Source organism: Alternaria triticimaculans (assembly GCF_023758025.1).
Source record: "Alternaria triticimaculans strain BMP 0046 chromosome Unknown scaffold_8, whole genome shotgun sequence".
Classification (NCBI taxonomy): Eukaryota; Fungi; Ascomycota; class Dothideomycetes; order Pleosporales; family Pleosporaceae; genus Alternaria; species Alternaria triticimaculans.
In genome coordinates this window covers 1,066,278-1,083,498 of record NW_026055965.1, presented here as the reverse complement: position 1 = coordinate 1,083,498, position 17,221 = coordinate 1,066,278, and the positions used below count along the sequence as shown (strand labels likewise).

At 53.4% G+C, this 17,221-nt stretch overlaps 5 protein-coding genes across 5 annotated transcripts; 3 read left to right on the top strand and 2 right to left on the bottom strand.

The window, feature by feature from the left end:
• Positions 1 to 505: 505 nt before the first annotated feature.
• Positions 506 to 1,270, top strand: RRG9 (Required for respiratory growth protein 9 mitochondrial; the record flags this gene model as incomplete). Its single annotated transcript, XM_049366891.1, has 1 exon — positions 506 to 1,270. One exon carries the CDS (start codon positions 506 to 508, stop codon positions 1,268 to 1,270), a length of 765 nt encoding a protein of 254 aa, XP_049221597.1.
• A 3,561-nt stretch (positions 1,271 to 4,831) lies between these two features.
• On the bottom strand, positions 4,832 to 6,701 carry J4E78_006277 (uncharacterized protein; the record flags this gene model as incomplete). Its single annotated transcript, XM_049366890.1, has 3 exons — positions 4,832 to 5,775; positions 5,823 to 5,925; positions 5,973 to 6,701. The coding sequence occupies 3 exons, from the start codon at positions 6,699 to 6,701 to the stop codon at positions 4,832 to 4,834; spliced, it is 1,776 nt and encodes a 591-aa protein (XP_049221596.1).
• Positions 6,702 to 8,752: 2,051 nt separating this feature from the next.
• J4E78_006276 (uncharacterized protein) lies at positions 8,753 to 11,724 on the top strand (the record flags this gene model as incomplete). Its single annotated transcript, XM_049366889.1, has 3 exons — positions 8,753 to 8,949; positions 8,997 to 9,070; positions 9,116 to 11,724. The coding sequence occupies 3 exons, from the start codon at positions 8,753 to 8,755 to the stop codon at positions 11,722 to 11,724; spliced, it is 2,880 nt and encodes a 959-aa protein (XP_049221595.1).
• A 1,226-nt stretch (positions 11,725 to 12,950) lies between these two features.
• On the top strand, positions 12,951 to 14,088 carry J4E78_006275 (uncharacterized protein; the record flags this gene model as incomplete). The annotated part of the gene is made up of 2 exons (XM_049366888.1): positions 12,951 to 13,313; positions 13,375 to 14,088. The coding sequence occupies 2 exons, from the start codon at positions 12,951 to 12,953 to the stop codon at positions 14,086 to 14,088; spliced, it is 1,077 nt and encodes a 358-aa protein (XP_049221594.1).
• Positions 14,089 to 14,258: 170 nt separating this feature from the next.
• On the bottom strand, positions 14,259 to 15,684 carry J4E78_006274 (uncharacterized protein; the record flags this gene model as incomplete). Its single annotated transcript, XM_049366887.1, has 5 exons — positions 14,259 to 14,327; positions 14,551 to 15,376; positions 15,427 to 15,510; positions 15,556 to 15,588; positions 15,638 to 15,684. The coding sequence occupies 5 exons, from the start codon at positions 15,682 to 15,684 to the stop codon at positions 14,259 to 14,261; spliced, it is 1,059 nt and encodes a 352-aa protein (XP_049221593.1).
• Positions 15,685 to 17,221: the final 1,537 nt, after the last annotated feature.

Sequence of the window (17,221 nt, the reverse complement as noted above, 5' to 3'; positions counted from 1 at the left end):
ATTATAGTAATAGCTAAGTAGCTATTATAAGTAATAAGTTATTTAGTTAATTATTTAGATTATTTAGGTTATCTAGTGCTAGTATATTAAATATAAAGTTAAGAAAGGACTAAAGATACAAAGGGAAGAGATCATCGTGATTGTTGCATGAGATCTTGCACGCACTGCTATCATTGCCAAGCAGCAATGGTCGTATTCCTTTCCGACTTCCCAAAGATATTGGGTATGAGCCCTAAGGGAGTTGTCATGCGATGAAATGAGGCTCCTGCTCCGGGAGTAGCGGCGACGTGGGCGGATTTTCGGTCGGAAAAAAAGACGAAGAACCCTTTAATCCGGTAGTATCGTCGCCTTGACGTACTGAAATGTACCGCATTCAAGTCTATGACTGTGTAATTAGTGTTAGAGTGCATGTTAGTCGCCCGCCTGTGGCAAGAGGTGAAGGTCCGTGCGATAGGCTAAGGAACTTCGGAAGGAAAGCACTATCGATACTCAAACACCAACAACCATGAGTTGCCACAATTGCGCCAGAACGACGCTGACCCTGTTCATCCGCTCTTTCGTAAACACCGAGCAAATTCTCGCTGCTCGACGACCGCTACTCCGTCCGCAACAATCGCGGTTCTCGACCGATGCGCGCCGACTACGCAAAGTAGGGCCTATAATACCCACCGCGGAACCACAAACAGCGGAACCGAAAGAGGCCGAGATAGAAGATGCTCTCACGGGAGAGTTTGGTCAGGAGAGAAGGCGCGAGCGTCCGGCTTGGGCTGTACAAAAGGAAGCGCTGAAAGAGAAGCTGGGAGGCGAGGCATGGAGCCCGCGCAAGAAGTTGTCGCCCGACACCATGGAAGGCATACGGCACCTACACAGTACACAACCCGATAAATTCACCACACCCGTCCTCGCGCAACACTTCAAAGTCTCGCCCGAAGCCATTCGCCGCATACTGAAGAGCAAGTGGCAACCTTCCGACGCAGAATACGAAGCTAGGATGGAGAGGTGGAATAAGCGCGGAGAGAGGATATGGTCCAACTTGGTAGAGATGGGTGTCAAGCCACCGAAAAAGTGGAGAGAGATGGGCGTAGGTCGGGCTGAGAACGGGGAGGCGCCCAGATGGAAGTCAAGAGATCGGAATCAGGTGGACGTTAGGGACAGCGTTCACGACGACTTCAAAGACTATGTTCCGGACGAGGAGCTCATACCGACTGTGGGCAAATCTGGGAGGTCGAAACAGACGACGAGCCGTGTGCCGCTATTCGAGAGGCTTTGAATGGCATAGTCTGGCATGTGCAATCTCGAGTCGTATGACTATACACCATATACGAAAGTCTGTCTGAAACAGCTTCACCATCCTGGAATCATGGCCTCCTTCAATGACGTGGATCTTTTCTCTAACGCGAACATTCGGGTACAAAGCCTGGTGTAGCTTTGTCTCAAGCAAAACATGCGATCAAATACGCTGACGGGGCCCGCTGACTTTGGCGATCCAGACTTGTTCCAAGTTCGCTCTGCGCATAGCTAGCTCATGTTGTTAGGGACTTAATACCTCTGGCTTTCTGTCGGCCTGTCAATGTCTAACATCCCCAGCCTTCCCAGCAAGACGTGTATGCATGTTAGGTATAGTCATTACACACATGACTTTCAAATTCCATCATTGCGCTCTTGTCGTTGGTACAATTCGTGTTTCCCTATGCATCTGAGCAAGATCTGACGATATTCAATTCAGATACTGCACAGCAGGATTACGTTCTAACATAATAGGATGCCTGAACACAGTAGGGTAGGCATCGCATAACCTTTGGCTCCCTAGTGGTATTGGCCTCTGTCTTGTCAAAAGAGGGTAAGCGCGATTATCTTTACATGCGTCAAGCCACAAAGTTGCCGGGGATAAGGACTCACCGGCTGCGATCTCATCTCTCGACTGCATTCACAAGATGCGGCTAGCTGCATGTCTGCAGGCTGCTGCGTGTCCCCAATTTTCAAATGTCGCGCAAGGGCTGTGTTTTAGAAAAGCGGTAGTTCTTACATTGGGTAAAGCAATCTGCTGCTTCGCAGTTCTTACATACCATGCAGACAGATGGCGCCGGCGGTTCTCCATTGATGTCATCTGCCGTCTGGAAACCACCATCTGCCAAGCTCACCCAAAAACTGCCTACATGGTACGAACTCTTTGGTCCATAAACCTCTGCAAGGCCTTGTGTGCTATTAGCAACGGCACGTCAAATTGTGGACAGCGAGGAAAGAGACGCAGCATCAACACGTCATCCTTCGGTAACAGCCCCGGCGGAGGAGGCAGCTCCACATGATAGTCGGGCTGGGGGCGGAACCTACACAACATGGATTCTAGCACTAGACGGCACATGACTGCCAAGAATGGTGGATGATTACACAGCTCTGTGTCCAATTGATGTGCCCAAAGCCTTGGCTTAGCGCTCTCCAAGGCGTAATTGAGGTGCTGCCCAGCAGACATTTCCTCTTGGTATGCTTATACTGATCTGTGTCCAATTAGTGTGCTCAAAACCTTGGCTTGGCGCGCTCTTCAAGCCACTGCCCAGCAGCCGTTTCCTCTTCGTATGCTCACTCAAGGAATATCCCAACGCCCACGCCAAACCCTCCCGCGCTGCAGGCCTGGAGATGCGCCATGTACGTTCCCCGCCCACTTAGCTTGCATCCTTTCAAAAGCCAGCCACTCACACACCCGACTTGATCTGAGTACTGCACCAGAAAATCAATATGCTCGACGTAGAATCCGGTCCTGAGTCTTCCCTACTAAGCCTATTTGGTACTGTTTAGGAACAAATTGTCTCGTAGGGATGAGCCATTGCCGTGCGTGCTCGAGGCTATGCGAAGAGATAAAAGGGATCGTTTCCCCAATACTCTAGGTCAACAATCCTGACCTCTGAGCATGTCGACTAAACTAAGTATCTTCAATCATTACTACACATCACACTACGTTTGAAGGACTACACTATCACCCTGTCGTTGTGATGAAATTGACATACCTCTGTCAATATCTACCGTTCTTGCTCTTATTCCCAGCAAATAGCATTGCATCCCCGGCATTGCGCGCGCTTTCGGATCAAGAAGCCACTGTTTCTACCGGTCGTTCACACTCCGTTTGGTCAAACGAAGCCATCTTCACCTTAGTTGGCGTGTGCGTAGCCGTGGCCGGCATTCTCATCGGATTGGTTTCTTCGCCTAAGCTGCGGCAGTGGCTGTGCAAACCAATCAAATGTAAGTCATATGTTCAAGCTACCTTGTATCAGCATCTGAAATTAAGTTTCCACAGACTTCTCAAAGACCAGACGAATGGAAAGATCCCGACAGCGTATGGATGCCAGACGACAGTTGCAGGAAGAATACAACGAGTACCTCAGGTTCAATGACTTTCTCGAGTTGCGAGGTGGAATTACGAGCTCCAGCCAGCCTTGGTAGCATTCGATTATGTAGGAACTTGACGATGGGGCATTGTAGTCGGAGAAGTCGCGTTTTCTTCCATGTCAGAACATCTATTTCCGTCGTGTAGTCACCAGCCAAGCAACATAGTACCACCAAAAGCAGCGAAGTGTGACCGAAGACACGCAGTTTCCTACACCTCGTACAACGTCTTTCGTACCAAAAAGCTTAAACAAGTGAACTTTCTCGCGCACCGCCACACATTCTATTGGGGTAGATGCCCAGCCACACAGGAGGCCCTTTTCACTTTCACAACAAATATAGCTGTGTGTGTACGCGTACAAGTAATACATACATTCACACGGCTGATATAACAAGAAAGTTGTTCACTCACCTCCCTTTCCCCAAGACATTATTGCCTTGTCCCCGTTCATCTACTAAACATTGTTTGCTGTAGTTAGGACAATCAAAGCAACCACAAAGAGAAGGGTTCACAACTGCTCATTGCTAGTTAGTACAACTCTTCAACCACTACTCATCATGTCGTCTAACACCTCCACCGCACCTGCAGCACATTCTCACATCCAGTTTGGCGCTACTCCTCACCGAACACCTATACCGCGATACCCTTCTTCCTATCAACATAGCACTCGTTCCACTCACTCAGCTCACTCCACTCACTCAACCCGATCTGCAACTTCTCCAGCTGGAAACATGTCGCGGTCTTCAACATCAGCCAAACCAGCCCAAGACTTCACAGACATCCTGTCACAGCAGCAGCTGAAATCCATGTCTGATCTCGACAAAGAAGAAGAAGCGCGGCTGGCAAAGACACATCGTGCCAAGGCTGTGAAGATGGGTGTGGGGATTTGTCGGTGGGTTGGGAAGTTGGCTAGTACCAAGTCGAAGAATGAGGCTAGGGGAAAGAAGAACGAGGAGGCTAAGTAGAAGAGGAGGGGTCATAACAGCAGAATGGGGTACGGATGAGATGAAAGCGTTGACATGCACATGTCCACTATACGAACTTCGATTTTACAAGTCATATGTATATGTGAGAATGACTTTTATACTTCATGGATTGGGTGACTTTGCATCGCGAGATAGTTACGGCAAGAGCAGGTGTCAGGTTCTTTCCCAAAAAGACCTGCGTAGTATGTTGTACAGCGACCGTCCTTTTCGACAAAATAACCAGACAAGGAGATCATAACAAAAACAGGGTATGTGACGAAACCAGTACAGATTCAAGAAAACAATATGACTTCTTACTAAACCGAATATACACCGAAAGCAGAAAGGAAATACCTGCAACGACCGGGGAACTCGGGGTATATGTCGTAAAGTCATAAATTTGGTGGGCGCAATGCGAGCCCGTCATCTAGCAACATGACTGACAAGTAGCGACCGGTGTAGTCGTGACGTGTTTTCTTCATCTCTCCTAGTTCCACCTCGATCGCGGGTAATCATCGTCGTCGTACACCGATCGGGCCTGAGAGTCGAAAGATGCACCCATGCCATTGGTACCGCTTCGTTGGCGGGTGTGCCTCTTGTTGTCAGATTCCCGGCGGCGATGGGGATCATCTGCGGGATTGTGCATGTTGGACGCGTAGTAGTTGCTGGGAATGTCGCGCACCGTGGGATCAGACTGAGTGCCGAAGTTGGAGAAGCTTGGGCTTCGCGGCCGGACGTTCGGGCCACGAGGGGGAGGTGGCTGCTGGTGGTAGTGAGCGTCCGTAGGAGGAGGACCCCACGGTCCCTGACCGGCATTCGATTGCGCGCGTCGACGCTTCTCGTTGGCGGAAGTATCAGAGTAGGTGCTGGAGCTCATGTCTTCGGTATAGGATTTTCCGCCACCAGGAGCGGCTGAGTAAGGCTTGCGCTCCCGCTCGATAGGTACGGATGTAGACATTGGCTCATCTTCAAAGTCCATTGGCCTCACTTCGGGCCTCGAGGAATATGGACTACGTTCGCGTTCAAGACTGGGCCCTGGGGGAGGGGCTTGGGTCTTGGGCGGCGGCGGTGGGAAGGTAGGTGCCTTACGAAGCGGCCCAACACCCTCAGCGGACAAGGCTGCAGCGCATCTTTGCTGCGCGTGTAGGTTCTCGATGGTCGGGAACATCCTACGAGGAAGTTCTTTCGGGAACCGTTCCTTCCGATCGTCTGCGTTGCTGATCGGCATGTCCAAGATGGCCTTTACTAATCGTTCGTACTCTGTGTCGGGATATGCCTGGATCATGGTCGTCATCCATTCCTGGAAGCCTTCGGGAGTAAGCGCAGGGATGTAAGGCGCTTCTGCGGGATGTTCTTGGATGAGATGGTGCTGGCATCGCATGTCGCGGTATACTTTGGAAAGAGCGGAATACGAGAGGTCTCCAAAGATGGCTGCATATATTAGCATGTGTTGAGAGCATGAGCATGCGCCTGCTTACTTTGCCATGGATAGATTTCATCTTTGAGCTTGACCTCCTCATAGAACTTGAGCATCTTGGCCGGGGAGATGACCAGACTGTGCTTGGGTTCGTAGTCTTCGATCTATATTGTCGTTAGCGCATGATCTCTCCGTCATCCTGAATACGCACCAAGTGCAGAGCCAGTCCACGCAAGAGCTGGCCAAGGCGAGGCAAAGGCTGACCGTCTGGCTCGAACAGTCGCTGCCACATCTTCTCGATCGGGGTATAGTCTTCGGTCATCATCCTGGGCGCGGGGCCCGGTCGCGCAGATGGCCGTTCTCGCTCTACTGGTGCGCTTCGCTCAGGACGCGGGGTAGGCAGGTCGCTATTGCCATCCAGCAGTGGGTCGCGATACAAAGGGTCGCGCTCGGGAGACTGCTGGCTTGGAAAGTCGGTGCGCTTTGGAGATGGCGGGGTGTACACGTCTCGAGGCGGAATCGAGTTGGATGTCGACACTGGCGAGGGCGGGACCCATTGCTGCGGGGAGACGGGAACGTTTTGTGCTTGTGTAGCACCAGCCATGCCGCTTGATTTGATCTCGTCCAAGACGGACCTCTTCACTTGCTCCGTAATCTGAGCAATGAGATCTGGGTCGACAACGCGCGCAGCATCAGACTTGTCGAAGGCATGTCCGATGGCATTCTTCAGTGGCTGCTGGATGGGCTGCGAGCCACTGTCGAAACTGCGGCGGTCCCAGGCAGGACTGGAGTCACGAGGCTGAGAGTCGGAGGCATTGGTGCCAGTGCGAGACTTGGGTCTTGTGCCATAGTCGGGGCTTCTCCCGCGGTCGTAGTATTGTTTGTCAAAGGGCGATACGTAGGAAACGTGGTGAGGGTCGGGTTGGTCGCGGTAGGCCATGCTGGAGCCCAATGGCAGGCGCTCGGGAGCCCCTGCAGTATGACGTTGCGAGGTGAGAGTTGTCGAGTAGGCGACCGTTTGTGGAGCGCAGCGAATAGGTGCTGCTGCTATTGCAGAAATCCCATGCACGCGCGACAGTGACAGGTTGCTGGAGAGGACTAGCAAAATGGAGATGTGGGCACGGAAGAAAGAAGACGTTGGCAGAAAGGCTGTGGTGACAAACACGGCTCAGCCCGGTGGATTGCGGGCTTTTCGTTTTCTAAGGCAGCGATACCCTGGGCAGAGGGAGTGTGAGGAGGGCAACAAGCAGCAGGTCGGACAAGCGTGTCTTGAAGGGGGTTTGACTGGCTGTGAAAGGCCATGTTCTACGTGCAGTGCCGTCGACGTGCCGCACCGCAGGCTGGGTGCAGGGCGACTGCTGCGTCATACGCAGGCCTGGGAATAGCAGGACGTCATCACGTCTATTTGCAGTCGACCCCAGCCGAGGGGCAGAGACGGGCAGGATCTTCAGGACAGGCAGAGGATCTTCAGGAGCAGAGGATTGGGGCATAGGATTGGGGGCACGATGAGCGCGGACTGGCGGTAATTATGTTTGTTTGGTTTAGTAGTCGTCATTTCTAGCGCACGTTGAGCGCGGTAGCGACAGCTGTCAGTGACGGCGATGTTCCGCTCGTTTGCATGCCTTTTGTTTCAACAACACGGCGCTGCCAGCTGCTGGCCACTGCGCGCAGGTCACGGCATGACAGTCAACCCATTCATCCCCGTCTACCTTATGAGAAACAGCGCAAAAGGGGTGCCGAGCCGGTGGCATGAGGACGCCTTATCAGACGGCCGGCTTATGCGCATCGGGGCGGTTACGGGCTCATACAAGAGGAGCCGAACACGACCTGTACTACAAATAAAGCAAGTTCAGACATAGCATTGATATTCGCACTGCACGTGTCTATATCCTAGACTAGCATGAATAATAAATTCTTGTTGCTCTCTATTGTGTATTGTAGTAGGTGATCTGTTCAAGTTCCCACAGTACGGTGCCGGTGGGGCGCGAGTGACGAGCAGTGAGGCGGCTGAAGTGAGACAGTGTGCGTGAGAACAGGCGCAGAACCAGTGAAGCAGCACAGCATGCGTAGGCGCCAGTTATCTTCATCTTGCCTGTCCACGCGTTGCAGCGGTCTGTAACGCGCCAGGCAGAGTCAGCAAACAGAAACACGAGGTCGAGCAGAATGGCAGATAGATGACAAGTGACAGGTACCGGGATGGATACAGGGCCTGCAACTATTTCCAGCTGGCGAGGCAGTCCCTGAACATCTTTGCGAGGCGGCCAAGATTATATTAAGTCGGTCTGCGGTGAGGCAGATGCGGGCTAGTCGCTAACGGCGCCGGAGCCCCATGCATACAAGCGCCCGCTGGCCCAACACGCGACGATGGACGGCTGCGTGCAAAGCAACGGGTGCATGAAGCTCAACACGCGTCTTTGATGAGGGCGCGGGAGGCTACTTGAGTGACTGTCGTGTGTCGCTGGGTGCGCTGATAGCGACAATGCCGTGTGGGCGCGCCGTCAGTGGCAGCGCCGAGTTGGGGCGCGTGCGATTGGCGGAGTGCCGTGACCCCAAACCCGCTAGCGTTTCAGGCTTGGAGCCATGGCAAAAGGTGTCTCCGCGCTCGCGCTGGCCCTCAGCAGACGACGGGATCATCCTCTGTTTCGAGCCCGCGTCTTGTTTCTGCCCTCGTCGACCTCTCCGAGCCAGCATCCCGGGCGCCCGTGTACGCCGCAATAAAGAAGCCCGAAACCCCCATTCCACAAAGACAAGGCCGTCCGCCCGCAACCCACCCCAACTCCACGACGCCGGAGACCCGCAGCCAACACCGCATCCTACCACACCCTACATTCCGCAGCGCCCTCTGTTTACGACCCTCTTCTATCCTGGCACGCGTAGCAACCATAATGCATATATGAGATAGCGTGAACAGACCGACCGACCGACGTACGACAACCGCCCTACCTCCTACCTAATTAGTCTACCACTCTTGAACATCGAACACCCGCACACATGGCCATGCTCGCCGCAAAGTCTCCGTATCCCGCGCCCTCCATGAGTGGGAGTGCCTCGCAGTCGTCCGCCCAATACAACGGCGGCCTCTCCGGCTACCGCAGCCATGCCTCAAATACACGGGCCGAGCAGTCCATGTTTGCTTCTCCCACCGAGTCAGAGTTCTCGGAGATATACGACGCTCCCGACGCCATCAGGTGAGCCTCACAGCTGCCAGCCACATGTCCATCACTAACATGGACAGACATTGGGACGAGGACAAAGTTGGTGACTGGCTGAAGCGCATCAACTGCGCCCAGTATGTCGACCTCTTCAAGCGTATGTCACCAAGCCCATCATGCTAGCGACCACTGACATCCCCAGACAACCACATCAACGGCGAGAACCTCATGGAGATGGACCAGACCCACCTCAAGGACATGGGCATCAAGAAGGTCGGCGACCGCGTCCGCATCGGCTCGCAAGCCAAGCAGCTGCGCAACAAGGAGTACAAGAAAGCCTCAAGACGCACATCAAATAGGCAATCGCTAGCCACGCTCGACAACGCCGCATACACTCCGCCATCCTCTGGCTCTCCCCGCCCGCTCTACTCTGCACGATCGAATCCTCCCGTCTCCAACTCGAATCCCGTCAGCTCGCGGACCGAGAAGCGCATGTCGAGACAGATCATGAACTCCGACCTGAGCAGCTTCGCATACGGTGCCAAACCTCCCTCGCGTCCCGCGTCTCCTCTCGTCGACCAAGAAACCCGGAACCTTCGGTCACAACGGCAGGGAGGAATGAACAGCCCCAAGGAGCTTGGCAACAAGACATACGGCGCGCATCCCCTCAGTGCTTCCAGCAGCTCCGTCAACATCGCTTCCCAGTTCTCGCGCAACCAACGCACTACACCCACCGAAACACCACAGACAGCCCGCTTCGCCCACCACGTTCGTGCGAGTCCTAGCGTGGACAGTGCCACCAACAGCGCCATCTTGCCACACGACAAGGCGCTAGTCCGTGTTATCTACGATGGCGGACGCACCTCAGTCGTGAACATCGAAGGCTGCAAGACGGCCGAGGAGGTCATGCTGAAGACCCTGACCAAGGGCCACCTCAACACCGCCCATGTCAAGAACTACTGCTTCTACATTCTCAACAGCCCAGAGCCAGACCCATCGCTATCTGAACGCTTGAGTGACATCGAGCTCTTCAGACTCGTCAAGGATGCCAACAGACACGAAAGAGGCCGGTTAATACTTCGCAAGGTTCACGCTGGTGAGCCGGATGAAGACCAACTGAAGGCTGCGGCTGGCATCTACGCGCAACAGAACTTCCAGCAGAGTTCCACCGTCTACGTACCGTCAAGCAACCGCAGCCAGATCAAGATTGAGAAGCTCACGGGCGAGTCGCTTGCTGCTGTCAGCTACCCTCTATCACCAACATCCGCGAGAGAACGAGAACGCCACATCAACTCAACAGCCCAGAATCTGGAAGGACCCTCTGATCCAAACAGGTCACCAGTCTTCCAAGCTCGTGCCCGGAAACTAAAGCAGTTCTACGGTGCTCGACCTCCCAGCGAGCTCATTACATCCGACCTGACCTCCTACTTCCCTGACGTCGGAAAAGATGAGATTGACAAGACCGTCCGCATGTCGATACGTCGCTCTCACCGACTCAGCCGCGCAGCCTCGCGTCTATCGATGGCATCCAACTTCAGCGTTGCTTCCAGCCTGAAGGATGCGCCGCCACTACCATCCATCGCCGACACTTGGCTCCAAGGTGGTGCTCAAGCCCGCCCACTTCGCCCACTTTCGGTCATGCGACTTGGTCTGCCCAACCAATCTGGGTACCGTGACTCTATGGCATCTTCTGTTCTGGAACCTCTAGACGAGGAGTCACCTCTCGAACCCAACCGAAAATCATATGTGTCGTTTGGTGGTGAATCGGATACCCTTGCCATTACAGACCCGGAGGGCAACACCACTCTACAATCCTACTTCGACGACGGGGGTAGCAGCCTTACGGGTAGCAGTAGCAGCAACACCGAGAACGGCGACTCACTCAACAAACGCCTTTCTGAGGCCATTGCTGAGGATGGCGAAGAGTCAGACGATGAACTGGCCGAGTATCTCGAACAGGACTCCTGGGACAACGTCAAGTACATGAAGGGAGCTCTCATCGGACAAGGTTCTTTCGGCAGCGTTTACCTTGCCCTACATGCCGTCACCGGTGAGCTCATGGCCGTCAAGCAGGTCGAGCTTCCTTCTGTAGCTGGCGCCTCCCAGATGGACAGCAGGAAGACAAACATGGTGGAAGCCCTGAAACACGAGATCGGCCTGCTACGAGAACTCAAGCACAAGAACATCGTGCAGTACCTTGGCTCCAACTCAGATGAGAGCCATCTCAACATTTTCCTCGAGTACGTCCCAGGTGGTTCCGTGGCAACCATGCTGGTGAACTACGGCCCGCTCGGCGAATCCCTCATCCAGAACTTCGTACGCCAGATTCTGACCGGTCTTTCGTACCTTCACTCCCGGGATATCATCCATCGCGACATCAAGGGTGCAAACATCCTCGTCGACAACAAGGGCTCAGTCAAGATTTCCGACTTCGGTATCTCCAAGCGCATTGAAGCCTCTACACTGGGTGGCGGCAAGAAGGGAGCTCAGCGCGTCTCCCTTCAAGGTTCAGTCTTCTGGATGGCACCAGAAGTCGTTCGACAGACAGCCTACACCCGCAAAGCCGATATCTGGTCGCTCGGCTGCCTGGTTGTCGAGATGTTTACGGGAAGCCACCCGCATCCCAACTGCACTCAACTGCAAGCCATCTTTAAGATCGGTGGTAGTGGTGATGCCAGCCCTACCATTCCAGACAACGCTGGCGACGATGCTCGAACCTTCCTGGCCCAGACCTTCCTCATCGATCACGAGAAGCGTCCCAGTGCTGACGAGCTTCTCGCCAGCCATTTCATAACTAATCAGGGTGCATAAATTTTCACATACGGCGCACAACATATTTCTAGCATGGAACGGAGAAGCATCATTGGGAATTTCGTGGTATATCCTGATCATCTAGTGGTCCCCAAGGTGTTCTGTTCTTTGGGAGTTTTTCCCTTTCTAACGCCCTTAACGCTTACATGCGCGAATGATTCTGTACTATACCACTTTTCGATACGCTTTTCTAGTAGAAGGAAAGGGAGGTGCTACGCAGCATGTGCATACGCTGCTGAACTTTTAATGGGTGCTTTGGATGGGGCGCAGACAGTTTGTACTATAGCTGTCTATTAGATCTATCTCGACCCCTTCACAACCACTATCTTCGTATACATATCAAACATTGCTCTAATCCAACGAGTTTGTCTCGACCCCACGTGCTGGCCACGATGACGCGCCTTCCACAATAAAGTTCAGTGGCTGAAGCTGCCACAGTCGCATCACCACAAGCTCTACCCCACTGTCCCAGACTCCATACACACAGGAACGCAAAATCCAAACCACCGACTGTATCACCAGGGAAAAAAACTTGTAGATCGACTGCACGCCTTGCTACATCCCAATCTCCGACCTAATCCACTTCTTATACGCCTAGCTTACTCATATGTGCAGCAACGGAACTTCGGACGTCTTGGCTCAACCCCACATCCGCGCTCACATGCATCCCGCCTGACGTAGTCTAGTCTGGTCCCTCGTTCCCAATCCACTTACAGCTTTGCCCAATCGCGGGTGCGGGGTAAACTTCAGCTACGTGTGGTCACGCGTTTTAGCTGTTTGCCTCGGCTTCGGTTCTTTAGGTAGTTACCTTGGGTTTGTGGATACTTCGTGCTGACGCGTGTGTTTATCGTGAGGTACAGCTGGGCATGGATGGCGGTCCGAATGTGACAAGAGTGTTATTGGTCCGGTAGATGGGTGAGGTAGTTTGTGGGTGAGGGTTGTGCACTTTTTCCGTGTGCGTAACTTCGTATCTATTGTGTTGGAAGGCCGTAGACGGGGCTGGTGTGGGGTAGAGATAGGGTCGTTAGCTAAGGGAGAGTCAGGGTAGCTCGACGCGTTATGGAGCTTGGGTGTTGGTGCGGGGAAAGGTATATGTACTGGAGGTGTCTCTCGGGTTGCTTCAATCCGTCTTCAATTAACCCATCCTGACTGCTCCTTCCCCCTCCCCGAAGCGTCTCGTCCGAACTGTCTCTACATCGAGTGGTACACTACATCAACCGTCCAACATGTCCCTTCCCTCCAAATATAAAGCCGCCATCTACGATGCGCCCGGCTCTATCTCCACCAAAATCGTCGATCTCGACATGCCCGAGCCCGGCGCCGGCGAAGTCTTGATCAATCTCACACACTCTGGTGTCTGCCATTCCGATCTAGGCGTTATGATGAACTCGTGGAAAACATTACCTTTCCCCACACAAGCCGGACAAGTCGGTGGTCACGAGGGCGTAGGCAAGATCGTAAAGATGGGACCTGGAACCGAGAACTCGGCAGTCAAGATGGGAGATCGTGTGGGTATCAAATGGATGGCGGGTATTTGTGAGACATGCGAGGCTTGTAGGGCGGGTATGGACGCTTCGTGTTTCTCAGGAGTAAGTTTTACCTATACCTATGACCAACTTCTGGACTGCGATCACTAATTCGGGTAAACAGAAAGTATCAGGATACTACACACCAGGAACCTTCCAACAATACGTCCTCTCCCCCGCAAACTACGTCACGCCCATCCCCGCCGACCTCGACTCCGCAGCCGCGGCACCGCTTCTCTGCGCAGGTGTGACCGTCTACTCCGCGCTCCGCAAGACAAACGCCGAGTCAGGTGCTTGGGTCGTGATATCGGGTGCCGGAGGCGGACTAGGTCACTTGGCCGTGCAATTCAGTGCCAGGGGAATTGGCCACCGCGTTATCGGCATCGACCACTCTTCCAAGAAAGACATCGTCATGGAAAGCGGCGCTGAGCACTTCATCCCCGTAGACGGAACAGAGAACATGGTCGAAGCCGTTCAAGCACTGACAAACGGTCTCGGCGCTCACTCCGTCGTCGTCTGCACAGCGAACAACATGGCCTACGCCCAATCTGTAGACCTACTTCGTTTCGGTGGCCGCGTTGTGTGTGTAGGTATCCCCGAGGGTGACGTCGTACCCATCAAGAGTGCGAACCCTGGTGTCATGGTCGCCAAAGCGCTGCAGATTGTTGGTTCTGCGGTAGGATCAAGGAAGGAGGCGATTGAGACGATGGAGTTTGCGGCGAGGGGTATTGTTAAGACGCATTTCAGGACGGAGAAGATGGATAAACTTTCGGATATCTTCAATGAGATGCATGCGGGCAAGCTGCAGGGTAGGGTTGTGTTGGATATGACGGCATAGGGTGGACGGTTGGATTCGTGTTGAGAGTATTAGAAGTATACGGCAATATCATGAATGTCATCAATTTCACGAACTTCTCAACTGCTCTTGTGCGGTAGTAGCCTTCGTAATACCTGTATCTTCCTTCTAGCGTCTAACAGTTGAGCTTGATAGCCTCTAGTTATGGCTATCTATTCATCTTCTAGATTATCCCAGTGGGATACATGAAGCAGTGTACCACGCGCTCTGAGATCCTCAATCTATGCTGCGTGCACAGTCTGCAGCCACATTCATGAAAGTATTTGAGTAAAAAGCCGTGCTGCCAGCTTATGTTCGCCTCAGAGACAAGGATCGGTGCGTTGAACAGGTCGTGGAGCGCGGAGGCTGCTGATGCGCCGTCGCAGAACGCGTGTTGTTGTTGTTGTTTGGACTAGCTGAAGTCAGCGTCCTGTTAAAAGGCATGGCCAGAGCAGTACGACATACCTGCACCGCGTCTCGTCTGTCCCTCTCAAGATATTCCGTCCAGTCTTCTCCACCTCCTGTGCTGAACCTTTCATACCGTACCTTGACGTCTGCGCCACCATCCCTCGCACGGCGGTATACCGATCCTACCATCTCATACAGATTACGTTTGGTACTCGGTTCATGCAGTATCCCTCCAGGACCTGTTGCGGGAGCAAGGAAGCAAAGCTCCAGCCTAACAGTATGATTTGTGTAATTGAGCGTCTCCAACCCTTCTAGGCGATCAAGATACATTGCGCTTGTTGAAGGTACGTCGAGTGTGACATGTTCTGAATAGCTTGCTATTTGAGCTCTGCTCACACCCGTTGCAACGTCTTCGGCATCGTGAAAGGCGGCGTTGCTGCGAAGGTACACACGTAGATGGCGGACAAGATCGCGGAAGTATACCCCCGGCCGGATCTCGGTATTCAGTAGCTGTCTAACGTTTAGACTGGTTCTGGAGCCGCGGAAGTAGAAGGGCGTTTTGCGAAGCGCTAGGTTCTGGAATTCAGCACTGGTTGGTGAACCCATCACAGCAACGGAGAAGCAGTAGTCCTGCATGAACGGATTGAGCTCTTCGTGCATGGCTTTCGCATGCTCGCTCGCTCCAGCGCTGCCAGATTGCAGTCTTCCGTTCACGATCTCGACCTTGGGATGTTCCAGTCTTGGGATGACTATCGGCTTGCTGATGTCGAAGACATGCTCGTAGATATTCTCACGGACCTCCAACGGAAGCGAAGCCTGAATCTCGCTGAGGAGCGGCGCGAGAAGCTGACCGGAGCATTGTTCAAGGTCAGCCTTGATTTGACTTGGCGGTATCAGCGACCACTTTTACGACCATAGACAAACCAGACTCACTTCGTGAAGGTGCCTTTCCAATCTTCCAGCACGTTGAGCTGTTCCGATCTGGTGATGCGGGTGACTTTGATTTCATCGGCGATCCTGAGAGGTCAGTGGTAAGCCTTTGAGACAGGCTAAGACCCATACCGCTCTTGAATTTGCTTGAGCAATCTGCTCTTCCTAGATCTAGTCAGTAGCGTGTCTAGAAATTGCAATACGGTTGATATACTTCAGGATCGTGCGCTGCCATTGCTCTGTGCACTGGTTGGCATCCATATCTCGCTAAATGTCAATCTCCCGCCGTTGGATCTAGAGCGATCGCTAGCGTTAGTAGCGCTGGGTTGCGAAAGAAGAGATGAAGATTCAAACTTTTTCGACATCACGATGATTCTGGATCAGATACGCGGTCTCCGTTACTAGCGCAGAATACAAAGAGGGGTTCCAGCTCTGTGCGCAACGTTACACAGCGTGTAGCGTGTTGTCTTCCTCCAATAGACTATGTGTTGACTACCCGAAATGTGGGAGCGGAATACAAGACTCTCTATGCCAACCTTTGAATGTTAGCAGCCTTGACACGTTCTCACACTATCAAAGCCAGCAAGTACGACCTCCAAGCAACGGGTCGCTACGACATATAAGCGGTTGGATTGATGCCCTCTTATCTCCTTACGCGTTACAAGGCCAAGCTGACAGAAGATCTGAGAAAGGTTCCGATGATACGAGCCGAAACCACCGTCACGGATGTGACCGGCAATCAAACGATACGCAACAGGGTCGCAATCACGGACCCTCGATCATGTGCGGACTAAGAGTTGATCGGGGCACTAGATGTGCGATGTCGAAGTCCGTGTGGGCCGTAGTGTGTATCACCGCGCCGGACGCCCACTCCTATTCGCATGCGCACGCCTTACACGAAGGGTCTGGAGGGGCCAGGTTTCTCCAGAGGTCTCTGATCATTCCGCTTCGGTTGAAGATATTCTGTGTAGCCAACAGCCTCACCCTGGTAAGGCCAGCACAGCTCCTTGCAGTGCGACGTCAGCGACGTCATGGTCACAGCTAGAGCGAACCTTGGATCACCGCTAGTCGTCCAAGGACCAGGCAGATGCAAATGATCAGTGATGTTGGGGTCGAGAAGCTGAAACGAGATGGAGTTCGATGCACGGTGCCGTGGGGTTTCGACATACATGAGGTGTGCCTGGTGCATCAATAAGGCGCAGTGCTTATAGAGTAGTTCGAGGCGGACGTCGTGTCCGGCACAATGGCCCCAAATTAGTGCGGCACCAGGGCTGAGCAAGCAGTCGCGCCGCAAATAGCACGGCCCCAGCGCCAAAACACAACAACCTTGGATGTCTCTGATTGCTCCCCACTGCTATGCCTCACTACAACGCATCCTTGTGCTAACGTTTGTTGCGCAATGAGGAGCCGTATATGTCCCGGGGGCGTGCGTCATTGGGTTTTCGCCCGCCTGCCCACCCATGCTGTCCTGTCCGCCCACTCGGAGTTGGCCTCCATCTCATCTCACTCAGCTCAGCTTTCGCCGGGCGCTGCATGCATCTTCTGTGCGGAACGCCACGGCCGGGCTATTCATGGAGCTCGGTGGTGTCTAGCAGTGCCTTAGGTTATGATTATCTTGGCTTCGGACGATATACAGTCCCTGCCCTGCCACCATGCCCGAGTCACGGCTTCGATGGGAGATCCCTTATCCAACTACTCACCCTCAGCAACTCCAGACTGCTACTCGTACATTTTCTGCAGCCTAATACGTCACTAATCGACCCGCTCAAGCCCACCTGCCCATGTTGACACATTGCTC